This window comes from Protomyctophum parallelum (assembly GCF_964188405.1).
Source record: "Protomyctophum parallelum genome assembly, chromosome: 13".
Lineage (NCBI taxonomy): Eukaryota > Metazoa > Chordata > Actinopteri > Myctophiformes > Myctophidae > Protomyctophum > Protomyctophum parallelum.
Window position 1 is genome coordinate 41,368,018 of NC_139708.1, and position 26,906 is coordinate 41,394,923.

At 42.9% G+C, this 26,906-nt stretch overlaps 3 protein-coding genes across 3 annotated transcripts; all 3 read left to right on the forward strand.

Moving 5' to 3' along the window:
* Positions 1-9,947: 9,947 nt before the first annotated feature.
* On the forward strand, positions 9,948-10,730 carry LOC310868673 (microfibril-associated glycoprotein 4-like; the record flags this gene model as incomplete). The annotated part of the gene is made up of 1 exon (XM_083779129.1): positions 9,948-10,730. The coding sequence occupies exon 1, from the start codon at positions 10,011-10,013 to the stop codon at positions 10,728-10,730; it is 720 nt and encodes a 239-aa protein (XP_083635255.1). The 5' UTR covers positions 9,948-10,010.
* Positions 10,731-14,889: 4,159 nt separating this feature from the next.
* LOC310868812 (microfibril-associated glycoprotein 4-like) lies at positions 14,890-15,863 on the forward strand. Its single transcript, XM_083779284.1, has one exon. It carries the CDS (start codon positions 14,950-14,952, stop codon positions 15,661-15,663), a length of 714 nt encoding a protein of 237 aa, XP_083635410.1. The 5' UTR covers positions 14,890-14,949; the 3' UTR covers positions 15,664-15,863.
* A 1,358-nt stretch (positions 15,864-17,221) lies between these two features.
* Positions 17,222-17,563, forward strand: LOC310868831 (histone H2B-like; the record flags this gene model as incomplete). Its single annotated transcript, XM_083779300.1, has 1 exon — positions 17,222-17,563. One exon carries the CDS (start codon positions 17,222-17,224, stop codon positions 17,561-17,563), a length of 342 nt encoding a protein of 113 aa, XP_083635426.1.
* Positions 17,564-26,906: the final 9,343 nt, after the last annotated feature.

The following is a 26,906-nucleotide window of genomic DNA, read 5'->3' on the forward strand; positions in this document are numbered from 1 at the left end:
AAGCTTTTCTGAAATTTGGATGAGTTTTATGTAGGGTCCCTGTTCATAACTATATTTTCGTATGGGAATTCTGGAACGCGGGCATACATAATGCTCTCTAAGATCGTATCTGCGGCGTTTGACGCCTTTTTTTGTTTGAGTTATTCTGAATTCGTGAACTTTAAGTACCTATACATACCGCTGCGAATATCTCCTGTGGCGCGGAAGCCGTTAAGTATTTTTGTTTTTGTTTGACCGATTTGGTCGCTTTATTTCTTCTTGTTTGTTTACCGTTTATTGTACCGCCTCCCGGTGTGCGGTTGGCTTGTGCGGCTACGTCCCTGCCTCTGATCTGCTCTGTCATAGCTATAGCGCCACTAGCTAGCCAGATAGGCGGTACAATGAGGTGTCAATAAACAAGGAAGGAAGAGAAGAATCAAAGCGACCAAATCGGTCAAACAAAGATTAAAAATACTTAACGGCTTCCGCGCCACAGGAGATATTCGCAGCGGTATGTATGGGTACTTATACTTCACATATTCAGAAACCCTCACACGAAAAAATGTTGTCAAAGAGCGCAAACAGGCCATAAACACGTTGTTTATGTTTTATGTATGTCTGCGTACCAGGTGGCATGGTACTGCTGGAACAGGACCCCATGCTCTGTGTCGTCAAAAAGTCAGAAACTTCAGTAGCATTGGGTTCTGCTTGGAGGGCTAGCTCTATGGTAGACATATTTTCTTCAAAGACCCCCATACATAGCAGCATTGTAATTTACCTTAATTTCCCCCACACAAAGCTAGACCCCTGGCAGTCTACTAGCAGGTGCTCAATTGTCTCATCTTCACCACAATTTAGAATTGGGCATTTAACAGTTTAAACGTAGCAGCTACATTGTACTACTTTACTACTACGATTTTGTGCCCCTCCAGTCCAGATTGGCCAGTAGTAGGCCTACTCTACCCTACTGTACCAATATTTTAATGTTTTACAAATGTTAAATATACAAGTTCTTCATGATTATTGTAAATATATACATGTTCAGAATAATGGAATAGTTAATGTAAATACAAGGTAATATATGCATGCAGAAGACATTATAATGCTCAACATATTTGTATTTCTTTGTTTGTTGTTGGTGCTGCTGCATAATTGTAGCCTACTTCACTTGTAGCCCTTTTCAAGCATCACTTTGTTAATAGGTGACTATTTGTTATACATAGGAGGGTTTGAAAAAATAAGTGCCCCCTTTAGAAAAAAGTATGCTGATTTGTGCCTGGAGAGGGCACTGCCAGCCACATGATCATTTCACCAAGATATTTGTAGGGAAAAATGCCACCATATAAATCATCACATATGTTACCATATATACATTTACTCGACATTTCAGTCCAGTCAATATTTAAATGTGCAGAATTTATTTATACCCACAAATCACCGTACATGACTTTAAAGATGGAGTGCCACATTTTTTGTATTTTTCATTTCCTCCAACAACCCTGATCACCTTAACAGGGTATGTGCTAATTTGCATAAGCAATTATTAATCAATTGATGTATATGATTGTTTGGCTACATCAGTATTGTATTCAGAATCTGATTCCGAGTACAACCATGACAAGCACTTTAGCTATATGGTAAATTGTGAGGCTATTAATCGAGGTTTGTATTCCATAACAGATTGGGCCTCATACTGTGAACCGCTGTTCTTTTTATCTTTTTTGTTTTGGGATTCAAGTCTATGCACTATGCTGCTATAGTTTTTATATTTGTTTTAGTTGTACTATATAATTTAGCCCAAGTGGCGTTATAAAAGGGTCCTCACTGTTACTGCTTTAACCACAGGGTTAACTAGTTAACCGCCAAAGATGGAGTTGCACTCAAGGACTACTGTCCCTTTTACAGTGTGGTGTTTTTTTGGCTTTCTGCCTTTAGTATTCCTTTGCAGTGATCTATTGCAGTGTTTAATGCCAACTATACTTGGCTCATAGTGATATTGTGCTTATTTGCAGTGCTTAACCGTGTGTTTATGGACATGGTAAATGAGTGCATCATAGTGAAAATTATACAAATCCCTTTATCTGTGTAGTGGAGGACTTAGTAACCTTGTATTGGTAATCTGTGAATAGTGAATATACGTTTTAAAGGAAATGTCAATACTCTGTACTCAGAATTAAGTTATATTCCCATGAAGCAACCGACAATTATTGTTCACTCAACTGAACTTCATATGTATTCCGGGTCTCCCACCCTGTAATTGGGAGTGGTGTAGTATTACTGTGACATTAGGAGTATGTGGCGACTCCATTTGGTTACAAATGCGTAATCCAGGCTGTTGAGGCCGCCCACTACCCTGGGGCCCTATAGAGCACCGAAGTCTGACGTCACTTTCAGTAGAGGGCGTCTGTCCCCAGGTTCATGTATTTGTTTAGTTGCATTGAAATCCCCATTGAGGCGATTTGAGATCGCCTCATATAACAACTGTGTTTGAAAAATAAACATGTCACCCCGGCCGCTTCACTCATATGGATATGAAGAATCAACTGACTGAGAGAAAACGCTAATGTTACTGCTGCTGAATTAGTTAGATTTTCGCTAGAAGCAGACTGTATCATATATGAGTGACTGACTGTTGCAAACGATACAGAGACACCTTCCCGACAATAACGCCGAGACAGCTTGTTTATTTTTGGACCACAACGCTTATAGTAGACGATATTAAGATCACCCCATGTTAATCTCCATAGATAAATCACTTCCGCGAACCAGGGGAATCGTCGGGATGAGCGAGTTACGTCAGGACTTCGGTGCTCTATAGGCAGTGTGTACCAGATTACTCTGGTGTGTCCCCTCCCCCCTGACGCCCCATTACAAGCATATGAGCGTTCAGAAGTTGGGGCTTCTTTTCCCCATGTTCCAATGCCCAATTTGCCCATGGGTTGAGCATTCCTTGTCAAATCACCCATATTCAGGACAGCTGACATCTGCTGAAAGGCTGGCTTTTTTATTGCTGGTTGGGCCTAGTATGGGCAAGAGAATGTTCCGTGCAAGTGCCGAGTGTTCCTTATCCCAGTTCAGTTTTCTCTTCTTTGACCAACAGCAATGATGCTCAGGTGGGTCTAAATCTCTCAAAACATTCTGCTCAGCCAATCTGAAATGATAAATGGTACATTATTATTTACATATTTTGTTGTATTGTCTTAATCTGAGGTATTGAGCTGCCTATATTGTATTTGTATGTTTTACAAATTGGGGGGGGGGGGGGGGGGGGGGTTGTCATAGTATTGGGTTTCAAGCAGTGTTTGTATGCCACATGGGGAGGAGGGAGACAAAATAAATTGCTCCTATGACAATGACATTGAACCCAAACGATCCACTTTCCTCATTCCTCAGCCATAAAGATGTGTTGCATGCATATTATGACAGCTTGACAGCATCACCATGGCACCTGGTGATTGATCTGATTTTCATCAGATCAAGTTCTACACGCTGTGTTTGGTTTGGCAAGGTAGCTTAAATGGTTGTCATGCAAAAAACAAAAAAAACAACACACCCTACAAGCTAGACTTGATTTGATATGATTCATTAGACGTAATAATTGCATGTCAAATACTTCTCACGGGAACGTCAAGGATAAATTGGCAATAGAACACTGTCTGGAACAGGGAAACTTGAGAGACAAAACAGATACATGAAGAGTGATTGATGAACGACATGCCAGGATTATTTATTTATAATCTTGGCGAGAGAGCTGTGCATTAATTTGATGCACTTCAATAACTGAAATCGCCACACTGCAGGAACAGTATTTGCTAGTTAATAGCTGTTATTGACAACACGTTGTGAGCTTGTAGATTGGCTATTTTAACTATTCAAATATGTTTTTCAAAAATAACAAAAAGGAAAAAAAGGCAAAGTAGTTTAGGGATATTGTTTGTGTGTGTGTGTGTGTGTGTGTGTGTGTGTGTGTGTGTGTGTGTGTGCGCGCGCATGCACACACGCTATGGCTCCATACACTGTATTAATCCATTAATCCGTACATTCATATTACTCATTCAGTGCATAGATAGATGATAGAATATCACAGTTCCCTCTCGAATACATGTCAACTCCACCACCGTGCTGCTGTACTGATACACAGGATCCATCCACTGTTACCATGTATTTAACACTGTTCTACAGCTAGACTCTCTCTTTCCCTCTCTCTCTGGGTAGTGATTTGAATGTAATTACTTTCATATTTTGAGTTCATGACAATTAGAATTCATGATTTCAATGCACTCCTTAAAACGGATTTACATGATTAAAAATATAAATGAAGGAAACGAAAAGAGAAACATCCAAAACAAATGCCTTTAAATGGAAAACTCTGGTGCCTCCTGGTCCTTTTTTGTACGCAGAGCGAGGTACGCAAAGCGAGGGCAGAACCGTTCCAGCGGATTCACCCGTTATCACTGTATTAAATACACGAATACACAAAATATCAACCGTTATCAGCACCTTTGAATACGGCCAATATGGCCATACTGGCATACTCACCCAATACTGAAACAGTGAGTATGCCAGTGCTGATAACGGTTGATTTTGTGTATTTAATACAGTGATAACGGGTGAATGGGGTGCAGCACCGTTCTCATTCACCCAAAGGAATTATCCTTGTTACCTTTTTAAGTGAAATCTTAGTAGTTAACAAAAATAGTACTGTCACTTTAAGACCCTTTGAAAGAGCAAACGATGTAAATAGACCTTAATAGACCCAAATAGAAATTTAGAGGACTGTAAAGATTCAGAGTTATACAATATAGCCATAATCGTTACACAATCCCATTGTCTGAATAATGTCTCTATATAGAATTTTAAGATGTCACAGTTGTTGTATTGTTGTGATTGGTTGAGAATAGAGTTAATGTCCCGTCATGATGAGGGTCAACGACAGAGTAGGCCTACAGCATCTTGCAATGGGTCTGGTCCACAAGATTCGTTACACCACCAAGATACCCATGTACCTGTCTAAATACTTCCTTAATGTAAAACGAAGTCCACACCCACAACACCAGAGGGAGTGCAACAAACCATGTACAACCCAGATTCGGCACAAACAAGGGACTAAATTATTTTCGCTCCTATGCCACCAAAATGTGGAACGCCCTACCAACAGTCATTAAGACATGGGAATCCCTTGACTCCTTCAAAACCGCTCTCAAAGGGCACCTACGGATGGCTGCAATTCGAAACTGGCCTCTGTAAGATCTGAATCCCCCCCACCCCACCCCCCCCCCCTTTCCCCTCACTGTATATGTATCTTTTCCCTTTTTGCTTCCTATATGATGAATTCCTGTTCTGTTCTTTAGCTACATAGAAATGTCTATTTGTATGTCTCTAAATGTTTTGATGAATTGAACAATGTGGAACCTGTTGTAAACAAGTGTAATGCTTAATTGGGTCGTCCACTCACAGTTAACAGTCTTTGTATTGAGTTTGTGCTTGAAATGTACTGTAAATTCTGCAAACTGTTAATAAATATTTCAATCAATCAATCAATCATGACGGCTGATCCGGATGTAGTGATGGCCGATCCAGAGCTGGCCTAATCCTATTGGCCAGTCAAGGGATGATGTGCTCATTGCACCATTATGGAAATTAAATTTGCCCAGTCTTTGAACATTTAAAAAAATATATGTTGAAAAAGTGGCTGATGGGCAAGTTAGTATAGTGCTGTATTTATCTATTTATTGTCTTTTGTTTAATTGATCTATGATGGCCGGTTGTAAATGTCATTAGTATTATTCCTATCATATGCTGTAACTATTTATTTATTTGGATCACAATGGAAATAAGTTCTCAGACTTTTTGTGCAATCCTGATGGTTCTGTACGGCTATGAATTGTATCATGAATATATCAAATAACTCAAATCAAAAATCAAATGGTGCAACCAGAGTAGACTATATGGAGTAGACTATAGACTATAAATAATTTATAAGACGAAAAACAAAACAAATAGTGTTGTCTCCTGACTTTCTTTTCTTCTTTCTAATGATTTGATCGGCCCAAAACATTGTGTTCATTGTCATGATTTGTCACGATCCGAGTTGGCTTTGTCCGCGGCGTAACCGTCTTTAAATAAATTAAATAAGAAGTGCAGATGGGAGAATGCATTGGGTTTTCATTTCCTGGGCCACTCGTTTTTCTGAAAGGAGGAGGGACTGCGGCGCTCTATATGGAGACAAATCTTTGGACAGATCAAAAAGTCGTGTGACACGTTGTCATAACTAGAGGAGAAACGTGCATCTTAATCGATCAATTTTGTTTAAAAAAACAAAACGAAACAAATCAGCATTCTTTTGTTCCCTGGCATTGGCCGAATGCATGACACTACAGTCTCACCCCTGCTTTACCTTTGCCGTTGGCAGACAACCGCACCCCACAATCCCTCCAAACAATTTATATGGGATGGGCTGTGTGTTGACTCTCTTTTGTTCTAGCCAAGAACAGTGACCTCACTAAGCCGTTCACAGAATCTTGTAACTTTAGTTATTATGGTGTGGTACTCACTGTAAAGCCTGCCCTCCAATTCACACACTTTCATCTTCTCCATAAATCAGGTGCTTTTAGTGCTACGTTCTCATGTTTAGGCTCCAGAAACACGGCCAGCATTGTTACCATCACAACAGTAAGCGCTCCAGAAATAACTGGGCACGTTCACTCCTTTTGCCAATATCTCTTCTCACCCTGTCTGTGTTCCCCTGGTTATCGACAGCCATGTCGCTGATGGAACTACTACCCCAGTCACTATGTAAGATGACCCGTTGCAGTTGATTTGTATCTCTAATTGCAGTTGTTCCTCATGCGTGAGTGCATGTTGACCCCAGGAAGATAATGGGGATCCTAATAAAGTCAATGAAGTCCATAAACAGAGTGATGTACTCACCACCACATTGACACTGTCGTGCACCAGCGAGGCATGCGTGTTTGCACATTGTGTTTTTGTTGTGTGTGTGTGTGTGTGTGTGTGTGTGTGTGTACGTGTACGTGTGTGTGTGTGTGTGCGTGTGTGTGTGTACATTCTGACCTCATTGTGAACATAGATGATCTACCTGTACAAACCCACAATGCAACACGATGAGCTGTCAATCCTGCTCTGTCAGTGTTACAGGAATTCAGTCTCTCTGTGTTCACATTCCAAAGACAGAAGCTAGTTTCCAGTAAGGAAGTTAATTAAACAAAAACATTACGACATGGCTGCCAAGTATTAACACCTTCTACGTGCTCATTCTCCCCTCTCACTTCTTCATAATTGACATACCTTGCTACTCGGGTCCTGCCCTACTTGGGACGAGTGCCCCCGCGTACCATAGTGGGGTCATGCCTATGTTCCCTCAGCCCTATGTTCCCTCAGCCCTAGTATGTTCTCCCATTTCAAAACAGACCCTATGTTCCCTCAGCCCTATGTTCCCTCAATCCGATAAGTGCAAGTGCAAGTGTAATAAATGTAATGGTGTAATAAGTATATTAGTGTAAAAAGTATAATAGTGTAATAAGTGTAATACAGACAGCATTCTTTTCCAATGAAATTGTCTGAAAAAAGTCACTCGTTCTTAGCCATTAGATGGCACTATTTCCCCCCAAAACAGCTCGTCTCGTCTCGTCTTTTTTTCTCCTCATCTTTTTTCTCGTCTCGTCTTATTTTTCTCGTCTTGTTTCGTCTCGTCTTTTTTCTCTCATCTCGTCTTTTATTTCTCGTCGCATTTCTTTTTTTCTCGTCTTGTCCTTTTTTCTCGTCTTACCACGCATCTAAATCAAGGAAGCAGGTACGACTGCAATTCAACTTAATGTATTTTATCGGGTGCACGGTCTGGGAAGAACCTGTTAAACAAGAGAATACCAGCACTCATGGAACTGTCCTTAAAGGAACTTTATTGTTTCGATTTCCCAGAGTATAATTTTTCAGTTCCTTGTTCCTTGTTCCTTGTATATGACACTTGTTGTTCACAGCTCCCTTCAGGAAGGGTATGGGTATTTGTGACATGGGGTACCAGAGCTAAAGGAAACCCTATGGCTTTCCCGGTGGATTGTGCAGGAGGCCATCCAACTGGCTTATGCCAGTACAGGGTTTCAGCCTCCTGAAGGCCTTAGGACCCAGGATGCTGCCATACCCTGCGTAGAGCAGGGTATGCTCTGGTGTGGGCCTCTGCTGGTAGAATCTAAAGCAGCAGCATCAAATATTTGCAAGAAAAACAAAATAGGTCAAAATGGGCATATTGTTTTACAGCCCAATAAATCGTCTTCCATTGGCCTTCATTGAGTTGAGTGATTGACAGCTGACATGACATGACCCCTCTGTTACGGGTCTCTACGAGTAATCGCTGTGCGCAATATTGACCAGTCAAAACTATATATATCAATGTGTCAATGCATCAACAGAATCATTATGTCATAGGTATACATTATGGGGGCCTCGTATTTGGTCTTGAAACGCGCCTCCAGATTCCTAGTTCTTTTAGATCTCCATTTTAAAACACCTTTCTGTTTGCCGCTGCCTTATACACAGTTATTTCCCCCCCTTTCTCTTCTGGTCGATTGTCCAATGAATAGACGCTTGAGGCATCACCAAAGGTTTAGTTGTTTATTTGCAGACCCTGAGTGTAGTGTAACAACAAGTAGGTCTATATGCCACCCAACCTAATAATATACTGTAGGCTACTATGGAGTAGTCTATATTCTATAAATGTTAGAGGTGCATAGTTTTAATGCCTTTTTAATCAATCAATGAATACCTCATCATCGTCTTGGGTCATCCTTCTGCAGATATTATTGGAATGCATGAAATGATATGCATAGCTCTCTCTCTCTCTCTCTCTCTCTCTCTCTCTCTGCACTTAATGTTTGATATAGTGTGTGTGTGTGTGTGTGTGTGTGTGTGTGTGTGTGTGTGTGTGTGTGTGTGTGTGTGTGTGTGTGTGTGTAAAGGACCCCCTCTAAAATGGGAAGCTGCATCTCAAAGGGCTAAATGACCTCTCTGTACATTCTGACCTCATTCTGAACATATAGATGATCTACCTGTACAAACTCACAAGTCACAATGAGCTGTCAATCATGGTCCCTGTCAGTCACTGTTACAGGAATCCTCTGTCTGTTCACATTCCAAACACAGCAGAGAGTTTCCAGTAAGGAAGTTGATTAAATATAGTAAACATGTTGTGTTGCCGTGGAACATAACCCATTAAGACCTGAGGCTGATTCTACAAATGCCTTCTGAACCGGTGCTTATCAAACCATTTCATTCCAAGGACCCCCAACATTTTATTTATTTGGAAATGACTTGTGCAATGGACCCCGTGTCAAAAATCTTGAAAAAAACATTTTCGAGATTTTTCAAACGGGTTAAGAAACAGAAGATGTACAAGCTCATGGCACGGTACAAAGTGACACGCTGTGCGCTTGTACATCTGTTCTTTTCTATTAGCCCAAAATCCCCAAATGGCACAGATGCTTTTATCCAGGGTTATCGAGTTAATGTATATGTTTTCTTTCTTCTTTCAATCAAGCTCGTATTCAAAACATGAATTCATATCATGAATAATCGTGCATAGCTTTATTACAGAGACACTGACTGTCCTAGACATGTTATTCAGAACATAATAATAATAATAACAACAATACTAAATATATTATTATTATTATTATTATTATTATCATTGTGATATATGTCACTGTATATTTGCAGAACAGTCTCTGCATTTCTTCCATCCTTATTGACAGGAGCAGTCAAGGGTCACTATAGGGACAGCATGCGTGCGTGCATAGGTGAGTGTGTGTGTGCGCGTGCATGTTGACAGCCAAACTGGTCAGACCAAGAATACTTAGGCTATAGTGCAATGCCTTTACTGTCCATACGTCAGCATCCTTATAAAAGAGGGTCCTCTAACTCAGACTGCATTGAAACTTCTACTGCAGCTGGACATACACTGACACAGCACACTCACACGTCCTTTGATCTGAACAACAAGGTGCAACTTTAAATACTTCAAGATGCTACTTGTTGTTGCAGTTCTGTTTCTGGCTGTAACAGTCCACTCTGCTCCTCGTTGTGATCTCAACCTGGTTCGGGACTGTGATGAAATCTACAACAACGTCTCCAAACAGAGTGGAGTGTGCTCCATCTACCCCATCACTACACCTGTCAAGGTCTACTGTGACATGGACACAGATGGAGGGAAGTGGACCGTCATCCAGAGAAGAGTGGACGGCACGGTGAACTTCTACAGACCCTGGGCTCAGTACCAAGCTGGGTTTGGAGACGCATCAGGCGAATACTGGCTGGGCCTGGAGAACATGCATATCCTCAGCAACAACAGAGAGTATCAGCTGAGGGTGGACATGGAGGACTTTGAGGGAAACACGGTGTCTGCCTCTTACTCCTCTTTCTCTGTGGGTTCTGAGGCTGACGGCTACAAGCTGCAGGTTGCTGGCTTCAGTGACGGAGGAGCAGGAGACTCACTGACCTATCACAATGGCATGAAATTCTCAACCTTTGACAATGACCAAGACGCCTATGGCAAGAACTGTGCAAGTAATTTCTACGGTGCATTTTGGTACAAGTCCTGTCACTATGCTAACATCAATGGTGTTTACCTGTGGGGACAGGTAAACACTCTAAAACAAGCTGCAACAGGTGTAATCTGGCAGAGCTGGAAGGGTTATAAATACTCCCTGAAGGCTGTAGCGATGAAGATCAGACGTGTTCCTTAAACATGTTTAGGTTCACATGCATGTATCTTTGAAAGACATTTTTTTGGCGTTTTTCTTTTTTAAGGGCTATGCCCAGCTTTGTGTGTCTGTGTGTACGGTCCCATAGCGATGATTTGATTGGCTGAGCACTGCATGATGATAAGAGCGCCCCTCGAGTCAGTGTGATTTCTCTCTCTCTTTGTGACCGTTTAATCCTAAAATCATATATCTGTAGTGTATCACATCTTAATATTACAGTGGTGTCAGGGCTGTGAACTAAATATATAATCCAAGATGTTGTAAACTTACAGTATTGTTTCATCGTCATAAATAAAGAGATGCATGCAAAGACAGAGAGGTGTATTTGATATGACTTTATTTAAAGGTCGGGTCTATAATGCATTTTATTCACATTTACAATGCATGCTAAGGATCCATAACAATATTGTGTATGAAGTATTATAAGTGTTGGTCATTATTACATTAGCACATAACTATACTTATAAGTTATAAGTTATAACGTGTCTTCTTAATACATCAAGCCACAATGTTTATATAAGTCTGCTTTACTAAGTACAGTGTTTAGAGTGAATGATAGAGAGACTACTTTAAAAAAAATAAGCTTGCTACCAATATGCACTGGGTCAATACTGCATTCCTATTGTGGTACTGATTTTGTGTTTATTGTAATAATTGTTTACTTAATGTCATACTTAATAATAATATATAGCCTACATATTCCCCATGTAAAATTTCCAGAACCACATTAGACCATAGAAGGTTTGTTTGAAAAATGTGAGTGGTATCAGGCAGTTAGACGTAATGACATTATTGACATACAATGTACGTATATATTAAGGGTCCTGAACAAGTAGGCTAAAACTAGGCATTAAAAAAGTAGCCAATTATAAAAACAAGTCTATCATATTCATAATAATAGTCATACTTGACCAGAACATTATAACTACCATACTTTGTCAGCTATACAGAGTATTATTATATATTTATAATTGTATAAACAATATAATACAATTATATTAATTATTTCTAGTTTTAAAGCCTAATGCTTCTTGCTGTACATTGTTAAAAAGAGCATGTGGCTGGCCAGTCGGTTGGAGCATACACAAGAAGCTGGAGTGATACATTTATGTTTCATGGTGCAGGTTCAACTCATGAACTCATTAATAACGTAATGTCTGACCATTTTCCCAAGAAGATGAAATTCTGATGAATGAAAATGTCTTCTTTTTTTAAACGCTCCATATTGTGCCTCCCTTATCCATAAACTTATTTGCCATTTTTTTACTATTTTGAAAATAATTTGAAAATAATTCAACTAGCCGATCTACATCTACACGTTGTGAGCTTGCAGATCAGCTATTTGAACTATTTCAAAATAGTAAAAAATGGCAAATAAGTTTAGGGATAAGCGTTAAGGGGTGGCGCAATTATAGCCCTTAGCCTACACACTCAAAATGATTTAAAATGCATGCATAAATGTGAATACTTATTCATCTTAACTGTGTGTGTGTGTGTGTGTGTGTGTGTGTGTGTGTGTGTGTGTGTGTGTGTGTGTGTGTGTGTGTGTGTGTAGGACCCCCTCTAAAATGAGAAGCTGCATCTCAAAGGGCTAAATGACCTCTACATTCTGACCTCATTCTGAACATAGATGATCTATACCTTTACAAACTCACAATGAATCACAATGCAATATGATGAGCTGTCAATCCTGCTCTGTCAGTGTTACAGGAATTCAGGCTCTCTGTGTTCACATTCCAAAGACAGAAGCTAGTTTCCAGTAAGGAAGTAAATTAAACATAAACATTGCAATAGGGCTGCCAAGTTTTAACATCTTTGCACGTCACATGCCACACCTGCAATTCCACGTGCTCATTTTCCCCTCTCACTTCTTCATAATCGACATACCTTGCTACTCGGGTCCTGCCCTACTTGGATCGAGGGCAGGCATGCTGTCAAATGCCCCCGCAAACTATAGTCAGAGGCCTGGAATCATATATGCTATATGGAGCCTATATTCTATATTCTCATGGCACTTACATCTAAATAATGTTTGATATAAAGTGTGTGTGCATGCCAGGGGGGCAGTCAGACAGATATTTTGTGAAGCCTGAAATTCCTGAAAGTTCATATAATGGCCTGTTGTGGCGCTGTCACTGGACCAAAAAAAAACCCATAGCCCCATAGAATTCCATGTATTTGGGCCCAACTTCACCTAGACTGTATTACCTTAATAATAGAGCTGGGACTCGATTAAAAAAATTAATCTAATTAATCAGAGGCTTTGCGATTAATTCATCTAGATTAATCGCATTTTAATCGCATATCATTATTTGACCCGAGAACAGTGAGAAAGCAATTTTTTCAAATGGATTTTGGTATACTAGTGAATCAATGAATAGTGAATACATAAGTTTAAGCAATAAAACATTGTTTTTGTAGTAATAGGGGTAATAATTCTTTATTGAATAATTGCACACAACTGTGCTGTAATCCACGCTACCATCGGATAGCCTTTTAAATCCTATTTCCAATCCACGGGGACAAGCAAAGTGATCTCAGCGGCTTCCCCCTGTCTGGTGAACTGTCTGCGGTTTCTGGTGGTGTTATTGTCTGAAGAGGACATGGACACTTGGTGCGCAGGTCCGTCTGAAAACTGTCCAGTGACAAAGTTCCACGGTGAAAAAAATAGTGCGATTAAAATGCGTTAATTTTTTTAATGCATTAATTTTTCTGTAGTTAATTAATCGAAATTAATCGCAATTAGTCCCGGCCCTACTTAATAAACATGGTCATGAATACTTTCTGCTTCCAGTCACTAGTTTAATGTCTCATTTCTAATGTCATAATATTCTTTTTGGAAAATTATGGTCCCATTTATAAAATAAATTACCATAAAGTCGCGTATGTTCTGAGGGGCGTGGCTACCGTTACAGTCTATGATCGGGAGTCCCCACCCACTCGAGTCAAAATAAAAACCAACAGAGAAGAAGGGGGGAAGTTCCGCCTCGTTGTCTGGGCAGCCAATGGCCAGCTGGGCCCAAACGGAGCCAGCCAATGGCCAGCTGGGCCCAAACGGATCTAGAAAGATGGCGACTTACAGTGCAGGAATAAGAGGCTTCATTTTATGGATCGAGGGCAGGCATGCTGTCAAATGCCCCCGCAAACTATAGTCAGAGGCCTGGAATCATATATGCTATATGGAGCCTATATTCTATATTCTCATGGCACTTACATCTAAATAATGTTTGATATAAAGTGTGTGTGCATGCCAGGGGGGCAGTCAGACAGATATTTTGTGAAGCCTGAAACTCCTGAAAGTTCATATAATGGCCTGTTGTGGCGCTGTCACTGGACCAAAAAAAAACCCATAGCCCCATAGAAGTCCATGTATTTGGGCCCAACTTCACCTAGACTGTATTACCTTAATAAACATGGTCATGAATACTTTCTGCTTCCAGTCACTATAGTTTAATGTCTCATTTCTAATGTCATAATATTCTTTTAGGAAAATTATGGTCCCATTTATAAAATAAATGACCATAAAGTCGCGTATGTTCTGAGGGGCGTGGCTACCGTTACAGTCTATGATCGGGAGTCCCCACCCACTCGAGTCAAAATAAAAACCAACGGAGAAGAAGGGAGGAAGTCCCGCCTCGTTGTCTGGGCAGCCAATGGCCAGCTGGGCCCAAACGGAGCCAGCCAATGGCCAGCTGGGCCCAAACGGATCTAGAAAGATGGCGACTTACAGTGCAGGAATAAGAGGCTTCATTTTACGTCCATGTTAGACCCGGGGAACGCTTTGTCCATATTTTTTACAGTCTATGGTGCATGCGTGCATGCATGTAAAAGACCCCCTCTCTAAAATGAGAAGCTGCATCTCAAAGGGCGAAATGACCTCTCTGTACATTCTGACCTCATTCTGAACATATAGATGATCTATACCTGTACAAACTCACAATGCAAAGTGTGTGTGTGTGTGTGTGTGTGTGTGTGTGTGTGTGTGTGTGTGCGTGTGCGTGTGCGTGTTTGCAGCCAAACTGATCAGACCTGGTGGTGCAGAATACTTAGGGCGGCCCTTTACTGTCCATACGTCAGCATCCTTATATAAGCGGGTCCTCAGACTGCATTGAAACTTCTACTGCAGCTGAACATACACTGCCTCAGCACACTCGCAAGTCCTTTGATCTGAACAACAAGGTGCAACTTCAAATACTTCAAGATGCTACTTGTTGTTGCAGTTCTGTTTCTGGCTGTAACAGTCCACTCTGCTCCTCGTTGTGATCTCAACCTGGTTCTGGACTGTGATGAAATCTACAACAACGTCTCCAAACAGAGTGGAGTGTACTCCATCTACCCCATCACTACACCTGTCAAGGTCTACTGTGACATGGACACAGACGGAGGGAAGTGGACCGTCATCCAGAGAAGAGTGGACGGCACAGTGAACTTCTACAGACCCTGGGCTCAGTACCAAGCTGGGTTTGGAGACACATCAGGCGAGTACTGGCTGGGCCTGGAGAACATGCATCTCCTCACCAACAACAGAGAGTATCAGCTGAGGGTGGACATGGAGGACTTTGAGGGAAACACGGTGTCTGCCTCTTACTCCTCTTTCTCCGTGGGTTCTGAGGCTGACGGCTACAAGCTGCAGGTTGCTGGCTTCAGTGACGGAGGAGCAGGAGACTCACTGACCTATCACAATGGCATGAAATTCTCAACCTTTGACAATGACCAGGACAAGGACCGTGGCACAAACTGTGCAAGTCGTTTTTACGGTGCATTTTGGTACAAGTCCTGTCACCATGCTAACATCAATGGTGTTTACCTGTGGGGACAGGTGGCTCATTCTGGAACAAGTGTAATCTGGCACCACTGGAAGGGTAATAAATACTCCCTGAAGGCTGTAGCGATGAAGATCAGACATGTTCCTTAAACATGTTTAGGTTCACATGCATGCATCTTTGAAAAGCACAGCCGTGGTATAAAAGGCATGATGCAATATTTATATTTAGCCATGCACTTACTATGTTTTTGTTTGTTGTTTCTCTCTCTTTGGGACTGTTTAATCCTAAACTCATACAGTATATATCTGTAGTGTATCATATATTATTACAGTGGTGTCAGGACTCTTACCTACAAGATGTTGTAAACATACAGTATTGTTTCACCACCATTATTGTTGAATAAAGAAATGCATGCAAAGACAAGTATTTGGTATCACTTTTTAAATAGTTTTTCTATAATGCATTATAGTCATATTTACAATCCATGTTGAATGATTCATACTACTTGTCATAAATGTTTATAATGATGCATAACAACGTATAACAAGGTTTATGAAGTATTATACGTGTTGGTCATACTATATTTTTAAGCTCAGCAAAACAGCACATTATTACTGCAATACTTAATCAGTTATAAAGTGTCTTAATAACAGACACTGTTTATATAAGTGTCTGAGTGTTTAGAGTGTATGTATTATGTATTCTTTACAGAATAAGCTTGCTATTACAAATATGCACTGAATCAATCTTGCACAGCTATACTTATCATTCCTTTTGTGGGAATGGTTTTTTAGTTTATTGTAATTATTGTTTACTTAATGTCATAATTCATAATATATAGCCTATATATTTTCCATGTAAAATTTCCAGAAGCACATTAGAACGTATAAGGTGTTTGTTTGAAAAATGTGAGTGGTATCAGGCAGTTAGACATTATGATAATGTATACAGTAAGGGGCCTGGTTTTTAATATTTATCGTATGCATAATAATATAGTCTTACTTGACCAGAACATTATAACTTTACCACACTTAGTCAGCTATACAGAGTATTATACATTTTATGTTTATATTTATAATTGTATAAACAGCGGGCATATACATTATTTATTATACAATTATTTCTAATTATATTATTCTAATAATGATAATTTTAAAGCATAATGCTTCTATAATTGCTGCACATTAAAAGAGCTGTGGCTGGCCAGTCGTTTGGAGCATAAACAAGAAGCTGGAGTGATACATTTAGGTTTCACATTGGTGCATGTTCAACTCATGAACTCGTCATTTCTGACCCTTTTCCTGAGAAGATGAAATTCTGACGAATGAAAATGTATTTCTTTAAGACACTTAGCCTACACACTCAAAATGATTTAAAATGCATGCATACATGTGAATAATTATTAATCTTAACACAGCATGCATTTCCATACCAGTATGAAGAGAGCATTAATTGAATGTTGTCTCTATGCAGTGGTCTCCTATACGCTCACGCGCACACACAAACACGCGCGCACACGCACACACCACACGCACACACACACACACACACACACACACACACACACACACACACACACACACACACACACACACACACACACACACACACACACACACGCATAGGCTACTTCATTTGCATAGGCTTGGTATAATTGCTGGTGCAACGCCACGAACAGGTCACTTTTTTCAAGACACAGACAGAACCATGCCTGAAGTAGCGAAACCAGCGCCCAAGAAGGGCTCCAAGAAAGCCGTCGCCAAGACCGCCACTAAGGGCGGCAAGAAGCGCAGAAAGTCCAGGAAGGAGAGCTACGCCATCTACATATACAAGGTCCTCAAGGCCATGGGCATCATGAACTCCTTCGTCAACGACATCTTTGAGCGCATCGCCGGTGAAGCCTCCAAACTGGCTAACTACAACAAGCGCCGCACCATCTCATCCAGGGAGATTCAGACCGCCGTCCGCCTGCTGCTCCCCGGTGAGCTGGCTAAGCACGCCGTGTCTGAAGGCACCAAGGCTGTGACCAAGTACACCAGCTCCAAGTAAACTGTTCTGTCTGCTCTAAACACAACGGTCCTTTTAAGGACCACCCATCTTCTCCAACAAAGCGTTTATACTATAAGAAGCAATACTATAATTTGATTAGTATTCAGTCATGAGACATCCATGTCAATAACTGAAATTAAATTGCAAATAGGCTACCCATCATCCCAAAGATCTACCGACCCAGTTACGTGAAACTTGCATTAACAAGCCACTAAATTAATTCAAAAGCAACGCAACGAATGGGATATAATGTATGAACTGCAATAAGCTTGTGAACACTGGTTAAACGAAAACATTTTTTTTTCCAGTTGTAAATTAATTGCAGCACCTGCATTGTATCATTGTTTATATGCCCATGCTGATATTGATTTAATAACGACCATAGACGACCAACGACAAACTGTGTAGCAACATAAGCATGGCACAAATTATCAATGCTAATTTAAACAAAAATCAATAGTGTTATGATTCTTATCTAAGTACTCGGACCCTCGTCTGGTTCTGGTGTGTGACGACCCTTGACATTTCCATGGTTCGGACAGACGGACATACGGGCAGGCCTGCTCCGGGAGAACGAGATTAACATGACACGGAGACTTGGTCACATCAATTCATTCACAAGGTTTATTACACTTACAGGATCATATATAGCTTGGATACTTCATGTCCTACTGACGTCACTGACTAGACATCACAATCACTGCCTGCCAGCACGCGGCCTTCAGCGTGCCCTAACGCAGCTCTTAAAGTATGTTACAGTTCAGTGCACCATACATATAAGTACATTGCATATTCACGTACAAGTACCTGTTATCAGTACACAGCATATCATAACAAATAGCATACAAACTTTTGATTATAATAATTATATACATGACTTTGCCATATTTATGCATCATTCCATAATTATCTATTTTGCTACAATATACCTAATGCTGTTGGCCGGGTATGTAGAAACAGTTAACAGTTTGACTGTTTTTTACGATTAACCCGCATTTTAATCAACCCCCCTTCACTGCCGAGATTGTTGTATTACCTTTAGAGCATACGCTGAATTATTTGGGCTTTTAATCCGCGAAAATCCATCAAAAAAAGCTCCCGTGGTTTGTTATGATCTGTGTGTAGCATCCACCATCTTGGTGCACCCGGAAGACGCACACAAGATTGGTTTCAATGAGGCGTTGCAACCAATGCATTTCCATTGGCCTCAATTTCCCAGAAGCCCTAGCAGCCCACAGCATGTGACGATTTCCGGTTTCGTCATCACAGCGAAGCCATCCAGTCTCATACTCCGCGACGAAGACGGATTTTCTTTTGATTCATTACATTACGGCGGATTAAACACATAAAACAAAAGGCGGGTATGTCCGATACGGCAGCGACATTAACCTGGAGTAATCCATTCGCGGCACGGAAACTGTTAATATAGTGCATGGATAATATGGCCTTCACTTATAGTACAGAGTACAGACACATAACTTTTGTATGGGTTATTTAATTTAAGGAGTTCTGGTCTTGCTTTAATCAGGAATAACGATAATAATGCATCTAACTGAAACGAACCAAGGATCGAGTGTGTGTGATGTGATCAACATGCAAATGATTGAAATCACTCAGACATTCAGCGCCACCCGGTGGGGGAGAGGAGGCATTGCCATTGTTTTGTGTGTAAATCTAATCTACAGTGTTGGCTTCTCAAAGTGTAGGTGCAGGGGTTGAGCATGTTTCTAGTATTGGGGGGAGGGGGTTCAGAATCACGGTTATCAAAGTGTGTTAAATTTAAAATGCGTTATTGTCTAAGCCACATGTAGGTCTACAGTACTGTAAAATCCTCTCTGTTAATGTACCCATGTGTAACTCTGAGAGGGTGGAATAGTGTGACATTTTATTTTATATATTTCCCAGTGATATTAAGATGTGTAGGACTAATATGAGCCTGTCATTCATACCATGTCAAACAAATGTAACACCAATAAAGGAGCACTCGTCTTACGACATGTCTCCCTGCAGGTTTTGTGAGGACAACCACAACAGACAGTTGCAACAGTTTCTCTGTAGTGTAAATGCCATATTTCGATCCATAGCACAATAAAGAGTGGGGACCCCCTGCAGTACCTACCTGTCGGTTGCTGGGGTCCGGGGACCCCTTGCAGTTATACCTGTCGGTTGCTGGGGTCCGGGGACCCCCAGTACCTACCTGTCGGTTGCTGGGGTCCGGGGACCCCCTGCAGTACATACCTGTCGGTTGCTGGGGTCTGGGGACCCCCTGCAGTACCTACCTGTCGGTTGCTGGGGTCCGGGGACCCCCTGCAGTTATACCTGTCGGTTGCTGCATGGGGTCCGGGGACCCCCAGTACCTACCTGTCGGTTGCTGGGGTCCGGGGACCCCCTGCAGTACCTACCTGTCGGTTGCTGGGGTCTGGGGACCCCAGTACCTACCTAGCCCTAAACATAATGATGAATTCCTGTTCTGTAACTATATAGAAGTGTCTATTTGTACGTCTCTAAATGTTTTGATGAATTGAACATGGTGGACCGTATTGTAAACAAGTGTAATGCTTAATTGGGTCGTCCACTCACAGTTAACAGTCTTTGTATTGAGTTTGTGCTTGAAATGTACTGTAATTCTGCAAACTGTTAATAAATATTTCAATCAATCAATCAATAACCTGAGATCACTGTCTGTATTGTGTATTTAAGCCGTGACGTCAGCCACTTCTGGGTTCTAAATAATGACATTTTATTTAATACTTAACGCTGTTGTTTTTGTGCATACATGTTATCACTTATGTTACGATCTTTATATATATATTATGTTAAAGGTATATTCAGTGATTTCACTTAATTCAAATATCACTTATTTTTTTGTTTTGTTGGCCATATAAGGAGTTCCTCCCTGTCCCCAGTTAACCCCTGGGGGTCAAAAAACCTTAGGTTTCGTTTTTGACTCTCTATCCTGATTGGACGAAAGGCTGGGTCCCACAGCCAAAAACGAAACCTAAGGTTTTTTGAGTGAAATCACTGAATATACCTTTAATATTACTCTGTAAAAGTGTGTTCCAGTAGCCGACTGGTAAAGGCTCATACATAGTCTGGATTTTCGGTGGTTAGGTGACCACAGAACTACAACATGACGTCACGAGCCGCGGTGAAGAGCAAACCACCGCCACCGCTCCAGCCCTTCTCTCTGTTTTTACTCACCACCGCTCAATGTTATTTCAGCTCCGGTGGTCACCTCATCACCGAAAATCCAGACAATGAATAGGCCTTAACTGTCAGCGGTTTGTAAACATCAGTGCCCGGGTTCATGTCCCCGTAGACTCGTAGAGGACTGAGAGTTTGTTTCCTTCTTACCAAACAAACACAATTGTTTTTGCATCTAGTCGAGGTCCATTATTCATTCAGTATTTGAGCCACGGACCACCATTTTATATTTATAGACTCTCACAATGGTGGTCAGTGGCTCAAATTGGTCTGAGAGGCTAAATGGCCTCAAATGTTTCTCTACTTTGTTTCAATGTGTATTGAGGTGATTTATGTTTTGATTGATTGACTAAGGTCACATTAACCTCTGAACAGCTGAAGCCTGATCTGCTGATGAGCAAGGGTGGTTTCGATCACTGGTAATTAGCAGAGCAGGGCAGAGCCAGTTCATTCAGAGAAGAGAGCTTCAGCGTGCAACAGCTGCATTGCTGCTGCCACATGTAGATCTGCTGTTTTAAGAATCCAGCCCATGATATCAGTTAAAGTCAATACACTGATACTAAGAAGATTTCCCCGTTTATTCCCCCCAAAGTGGATGCGGCCAATGAGGTATATTTGTTACATTTGTGTTTGTTTATTGTAACCTGTGTTGTTCATGATTATGGTTCTCTATGAGAATATTGTACTGAATGTATATTGTGTTTTATGTTTTAAGTTTCCATGGTTCACCTACAGTGACTTCCAGCATCGAACAGACTGTGACTACACTGGGATCCCAGATGACCTGCAGGCGTCAGTCAACCCCCGCCACCCTTGGCTCTCTCTCTCTCTCTCTCTCTCTCGCTCTCTCTCTCTCACTGCCTTGCTCTCTTCCACGCTGTTAAGTTACACCTATTTCCGGTTAATAACCTGGTTAAAATATGCAGCATTGGGTAAAGTGGATATTGTGAAGGGACGACAGGATGAGGAGAGGTGTTGTTGCTGCGTTATTGTCACGAGTAATGGCTGTGCGCGATATTGACCAGTCAAAACTATATAGGGGAGAACGGGGTAAGATGAGCCAGTGGGTAAGTTGAGAGCATACCTATTTACACGCACCTCGACAGTGGGTGCAGGGCCAATAAGGCAATTATGGAAGAAGGCACACAATTGTTTTGGTAAAGAATAACTTTATTGAATCGACAACGTTTCGATCTTCACAGATCTTCGTCAGGTCACTGACGAGGGGGTTGGCTTGAGCTGGTTGCACGCCTCCTTTTGGTCACACGGTCATGCCACACACACACATACACATTACACACACGGTCACTGACACACACACCCAACAACAAGCACGCTGCTAGGCTACAGTGTTTGTTACACTTACAACAACTAACAAGCCATTTGTTTTAATATTAAACAACTCGGAATGTAACTTTCATTGACCTGGACATCGAGTTAACGTGAGTCCGTCGTCAGTGTGTTTACCAGGCTGGTGAAAAACTAAACAAAACAACGCTTCTACAATACGAAGCTGATGCTGTGGAAACAGAAGTCTGCAGCTTATCAAACTCAGGTGAGTGTTTGCAGACCTGTTGGCTTAATTAGCTCAGTGGTTTTCAACCTTTTTCATATCAAGGCCTATAGACATATTATTTATTTATTTATTGGGCATTTGAGCCACGGACCACCATTTGATGACATTTAGCCTCTCAGACCCAAAACTAAAGAATTGTTTGTTGTTGGATAAGAGTTTGTCCAAAATGCCATGCTGTGTTTATGTTGGTACCTATAGGAGAGATAACAGACAAACGTTGATCACAATGACAATTATTTTACATCTAATTGTGTTTAGCCTTCTGGTAAATGAATTGGCCTAATGCAGGTATTTAACAATATTCTTTACTCTGACGGGTCCATTTCTATCTCGAGAGTTAAAGATCTAATAAGGGTCCATTTGGTTACCAATTCTCCATCATTTAGCATGGGGACCACTAGCCGCAATTTGCAACTCCTAGATTGTTTTATAATGGGATGAATCTAGCCCCTTTTAGAACCCTCGGTTAAGCTTTTCTGAAGTTTGGACATTGCTTAACTGTAGGGTCCCTGATCGGCACTATAGGATGCAAATGTACATACCCTCCGTTCACGCCGATCTGCGCTCCGCTTGAGTGTTGGTGAGATGTTTCAAAGATGCATAACGCGGCTATAGGAGACAACGGAAACGTGGGAGAAATTGCATTTACCGCCGATGCCGTTAAACTTTGAAGTTTTGGCTGCTCTGAAATTCTCCCTTCCTCACTTCCTTATTGACTTCCCATTGTACCGCCTCCCGAGACTGGCTAGCTGCGCGTCCCTACGTTCCTGCCTCTGATTGGCGGAGCTCGTACTTGCTGTGGTGGATGATTGATTTCCATGTTGTGTCTGCGTCTACATTCAATACACTCACATTATTATGGCCCAGTATTTGTAGCTCTGTTTATGTGTGCTTCTCACGGAAGACAATACTAATATAATAAACAAAAGTGAACGGAGCATAGTCACACTGCGCGCCAACACAGTACACGGCATATAGCCTATGGCATGTATACCCCCTTTCCCCTCACTGTATATGTTTCTTTTCCCTTTTTGTTTCCTTTATGATGAATTCCTGTTCTGTTCTTTAACTATATAAGTGTCTATGTGTACGTCTCTAATTGTTTTGATGAATTGAACAAAGTGGACCCTGTTGTAAACAAGTGTAATGCTTAATTGGGTCGTCCACTCACAGTTAACAGTCTTTGTATTGAGTTTGTGCTTGAAATGTAGGGGAGACCGGGGTGAGTAGTGCCATGGGGCAATTAGTGCCACCCCTGTTATCTAGAAAACCATAGAAGAAATTGATCATGTGACCACTTAAGTTTGATGAGGCATCCATCTCACTCAGCCTGCTGAAGAGGGAAGCACCTGGCTTGAGAGGTTAGCACATTTAAACTCAAAAAACTGTTTTTGGACCTCTAAAGTAAAATTTCTATGATAAAGGTTTTTTTTATTTCTTTGTATGAACACTTGTAGACAACTTTGAAAACAATTCACACATGTTTTAGTGCACTAGTAAGCTACACTATGAGTCTATACAGTTAGCATGATGCTAGCTCAAAAAAGCTAGGGAATGCTTTTTTTTCAAAAAGGTGGGCTTGGGGTGATTTGTGCCAAATGGCCTGGGTTGAGTTGTGCCAGTGGCACAACTCACCCCAACCTATGTTTTTGTTTTTGTTTGTTTGTTTGTTTAACTATATACTACTTTATTGTATTTTATTGTTATTGTACATTGCATTCTTACATTTGATCACTAAAACTATGTGACATTCTTTTTTTTAGACTAAAATCCATCATGCCTCGCAAATACGAAAGGAAGACTGACAGGGTTTCAATTCCTCTCTCTCGCCAACCCCTTCGCTCTCCTAAAAACTTGGCAGCGATGCCTGGTGCCTCCTGCCCAGTCCTCCCCTCCCCTCCTCCTGCCCAGTCCTCCCCTCCCCTCCTCCTGCCCAGTCCTCCCCTCCCCTCCCCTCTCCCCTCCTCCTGCCCAGTCCTCCCCTCCCCATCTCCTGCCCAGTCCTCCCCTCCCCTCCCCTCTCCCCTCCCCTCCTCCTGCCCAGTCCTCCCCTCTCCTCCCCTCCCCTCTCCCCTCCCCTCCTCCTGCCCAGTCCTCCCCTCTCTCCCCTCCCCTCCTCCTGCCCAGTCCTCCCCTCCCCTCCTCCTGCCCAGTCCTCCCCTCCCCTCCTCCTGCCCAGTCCTCCCCTCCTCCCCTCCTCCTGCCCAGTCCTCCCCTCTCCTCCCCTCCCCTCTCCCCTACCCTCCTCCTGCCCAGTCCTCCCCTCTCCTCCCCTCCCCTCCCCTCTCCCCTCCTCCTGCCCAGTCCTCCCCTCCTCTCCCCTCCTCCTGCCCAGTCCTCCCCTCCCCTCCTCCTGCCCAGTCCTCCCCTCCCCTCCCCTCTCCCCTCCCCTCCTCCTGCCCAGTCCTCCCCTCTCCTCCCCTCCCCTCTCCCCTACCCTCCTCCTGCCCAGTCCTCCCCTCTCCTCCCCTCCCCTCCCCTCTCCCCTCCTCCTGCCCAGTCCTCCCCTCCCCTCCCCTCTCCCCTCCTCCTGCCCAGTCCTCCCCTCCCCATCTCCTGCCCAGTCCTCCCCTCTCCTCCCCTCCCCTCCCCTCTCCCCTCCCCTCCTCCTGCCCAGTCCTCCCCTCCCCTCTCCCCTCCCCTCCTCCTGCCCAGTCCTCCCCTCTCTCCCCTCCCCTCCTCCTGCCCAGTCCTCCCCTCCCCTCCTCCTGCCCAGTCCTCCCCTCCCCTCCTCCTGCCCAGTCCTCCCCTCCCCTCCTCCTGCCCAGTCCTCCCCTCCTCCCCTCCTCCTGCCCAGTCCTCCCCTCTCCTCCCCTCCCCTCTCCCCTACCCTCCTCCTGCCCAGTCCTCCCCTCTCCTCCCCTCCCCTCCCCTCTCCCCTCCTCCTGCCCAGTCCTCCCCTCCTCTCCCCTCCTCCTGCCCAGTCCTCCCCTCCCCTCTCCCCTCCCCTCCTCCTGCCCAGTCCTCCCCTCTCCTCCCCTCCCCTCTCCCCTCCCCTCCTCCTGCCCAGTCCTCCCCTCCTCCCCTCCCCTCCTCCTGCCCAGTCCTCCCCTCCCCTCCTCCTGCCCAGGCCTCCCCTCTCCTCCCCTCCCCTCCCCTCCTCCTGCCCAGTCCTCCCCTCCCCTCCTCCTGCCCAGTCCTCCCCTCCCCTCCTCCTGCCCAGTCCTCCCCTCCTCCTGCCCAGTCCTCCCCTCCCCTCCTCCTGCCCAGTCCTCCCCTCTCCTCCCCTCTCCCCTCCCCTCCTCCTGCCCAGTCCTCCCCTCCTCCTCCCCTCCCCCCTCCCCTCCTCCTGCCCCAATTATCAATGGCACAATTTACCCCAGCGTATTCTCTCTAATGGCACATCTTACCCCACACCGGGGGTGAGTTGTGCCACGAAACCACTTTTCTTTCTGAAGCTATATTTCTTAAACAGTTTATTTAAGATTCAAAGTGATTGTTCTCAGGGATGCACAACATTCTAAACTATATGTACATATTTTAGTTGGAGGCATTACTGTAATCCCCTTGCCTCAAAGACACTTTAAGTAAAAAGTGGCACTACTCACCCCGGTCTCCCCTACTGTAATTCTGCTAACTGTTACATACATATTTCAATCGATCAATTAGGGCCTGGACTTTAACGCGTTAATTGAGATTAATTAACTACAGAAAAATGTACGCATTTAATTGCACGTTTCTCACTGGACGTGTTTCAAGTACTGAATATGCTGCTGCACTCCTTGCAGGGGGAGGAGCAGCCCAGCAGCCCCCTCGCAGCAGCAGCAGTCCACTCTCCGCTTATATGGCTTTTGCTCCGTGGATGGGACATTTAGATTTAAAAGCTATCGGATGGACGTGTGGATAGCAGCATGGTTGTGTGCAATGTCAGAGGGAAAGGATCCATAAGCCTGACCAACGTTAGCTTCCATGCTAGCTGCTTCAGCTTAACATGTCTCGCAGAGTAGAGGCTTGCTGAGGCTCGCAGAGATTTCACCACAGCACGAAGCTGTCAAGCTGTCCCCGATGTGGAACATACTGAAGCAGCAAGTGTGAAAGTCTGTGGTCAGACAATGGTACTCTACCCCAACCCCATGTGAAATGCACTCCCCAGCTAAGTTGTTTGTATCTGTTTTCTCATGCCCCGCCATGTAAAGCACATTTGAGTATTCATAGACACTTTATATAGCCGGCACTTGCTGCACTTGTTTATCTGTTGAAAAAGTTGTATTGCTTAAAGGGGAATACGACTCATTTTCAATATTTTCTATGGAGTTGTGTGGAAAACTGGAAATGATAAAAAGTCACCCCATTTTGTGTTGCCTAGAACTGGAGGTCTGACAAAACATTATGAAGTAGCCTACAGCTTTGTGATGTCACTGAGATGTACTTGTTACTGTTACTGATTATTTCAGACCTCCAGTTCTAGGCAACAGAATGGGGGGACTTTTGTATTATTTAACAGCTCTAAGGTATATTATTGACAGTAAAATGTTGAAAATGAGTGGAATCAAGTTTGGGAACGCCTGCTATAGGGTGCCATTTTTTGGAAATCGGGGCCTATCGTCATTTTCATGCACAGAC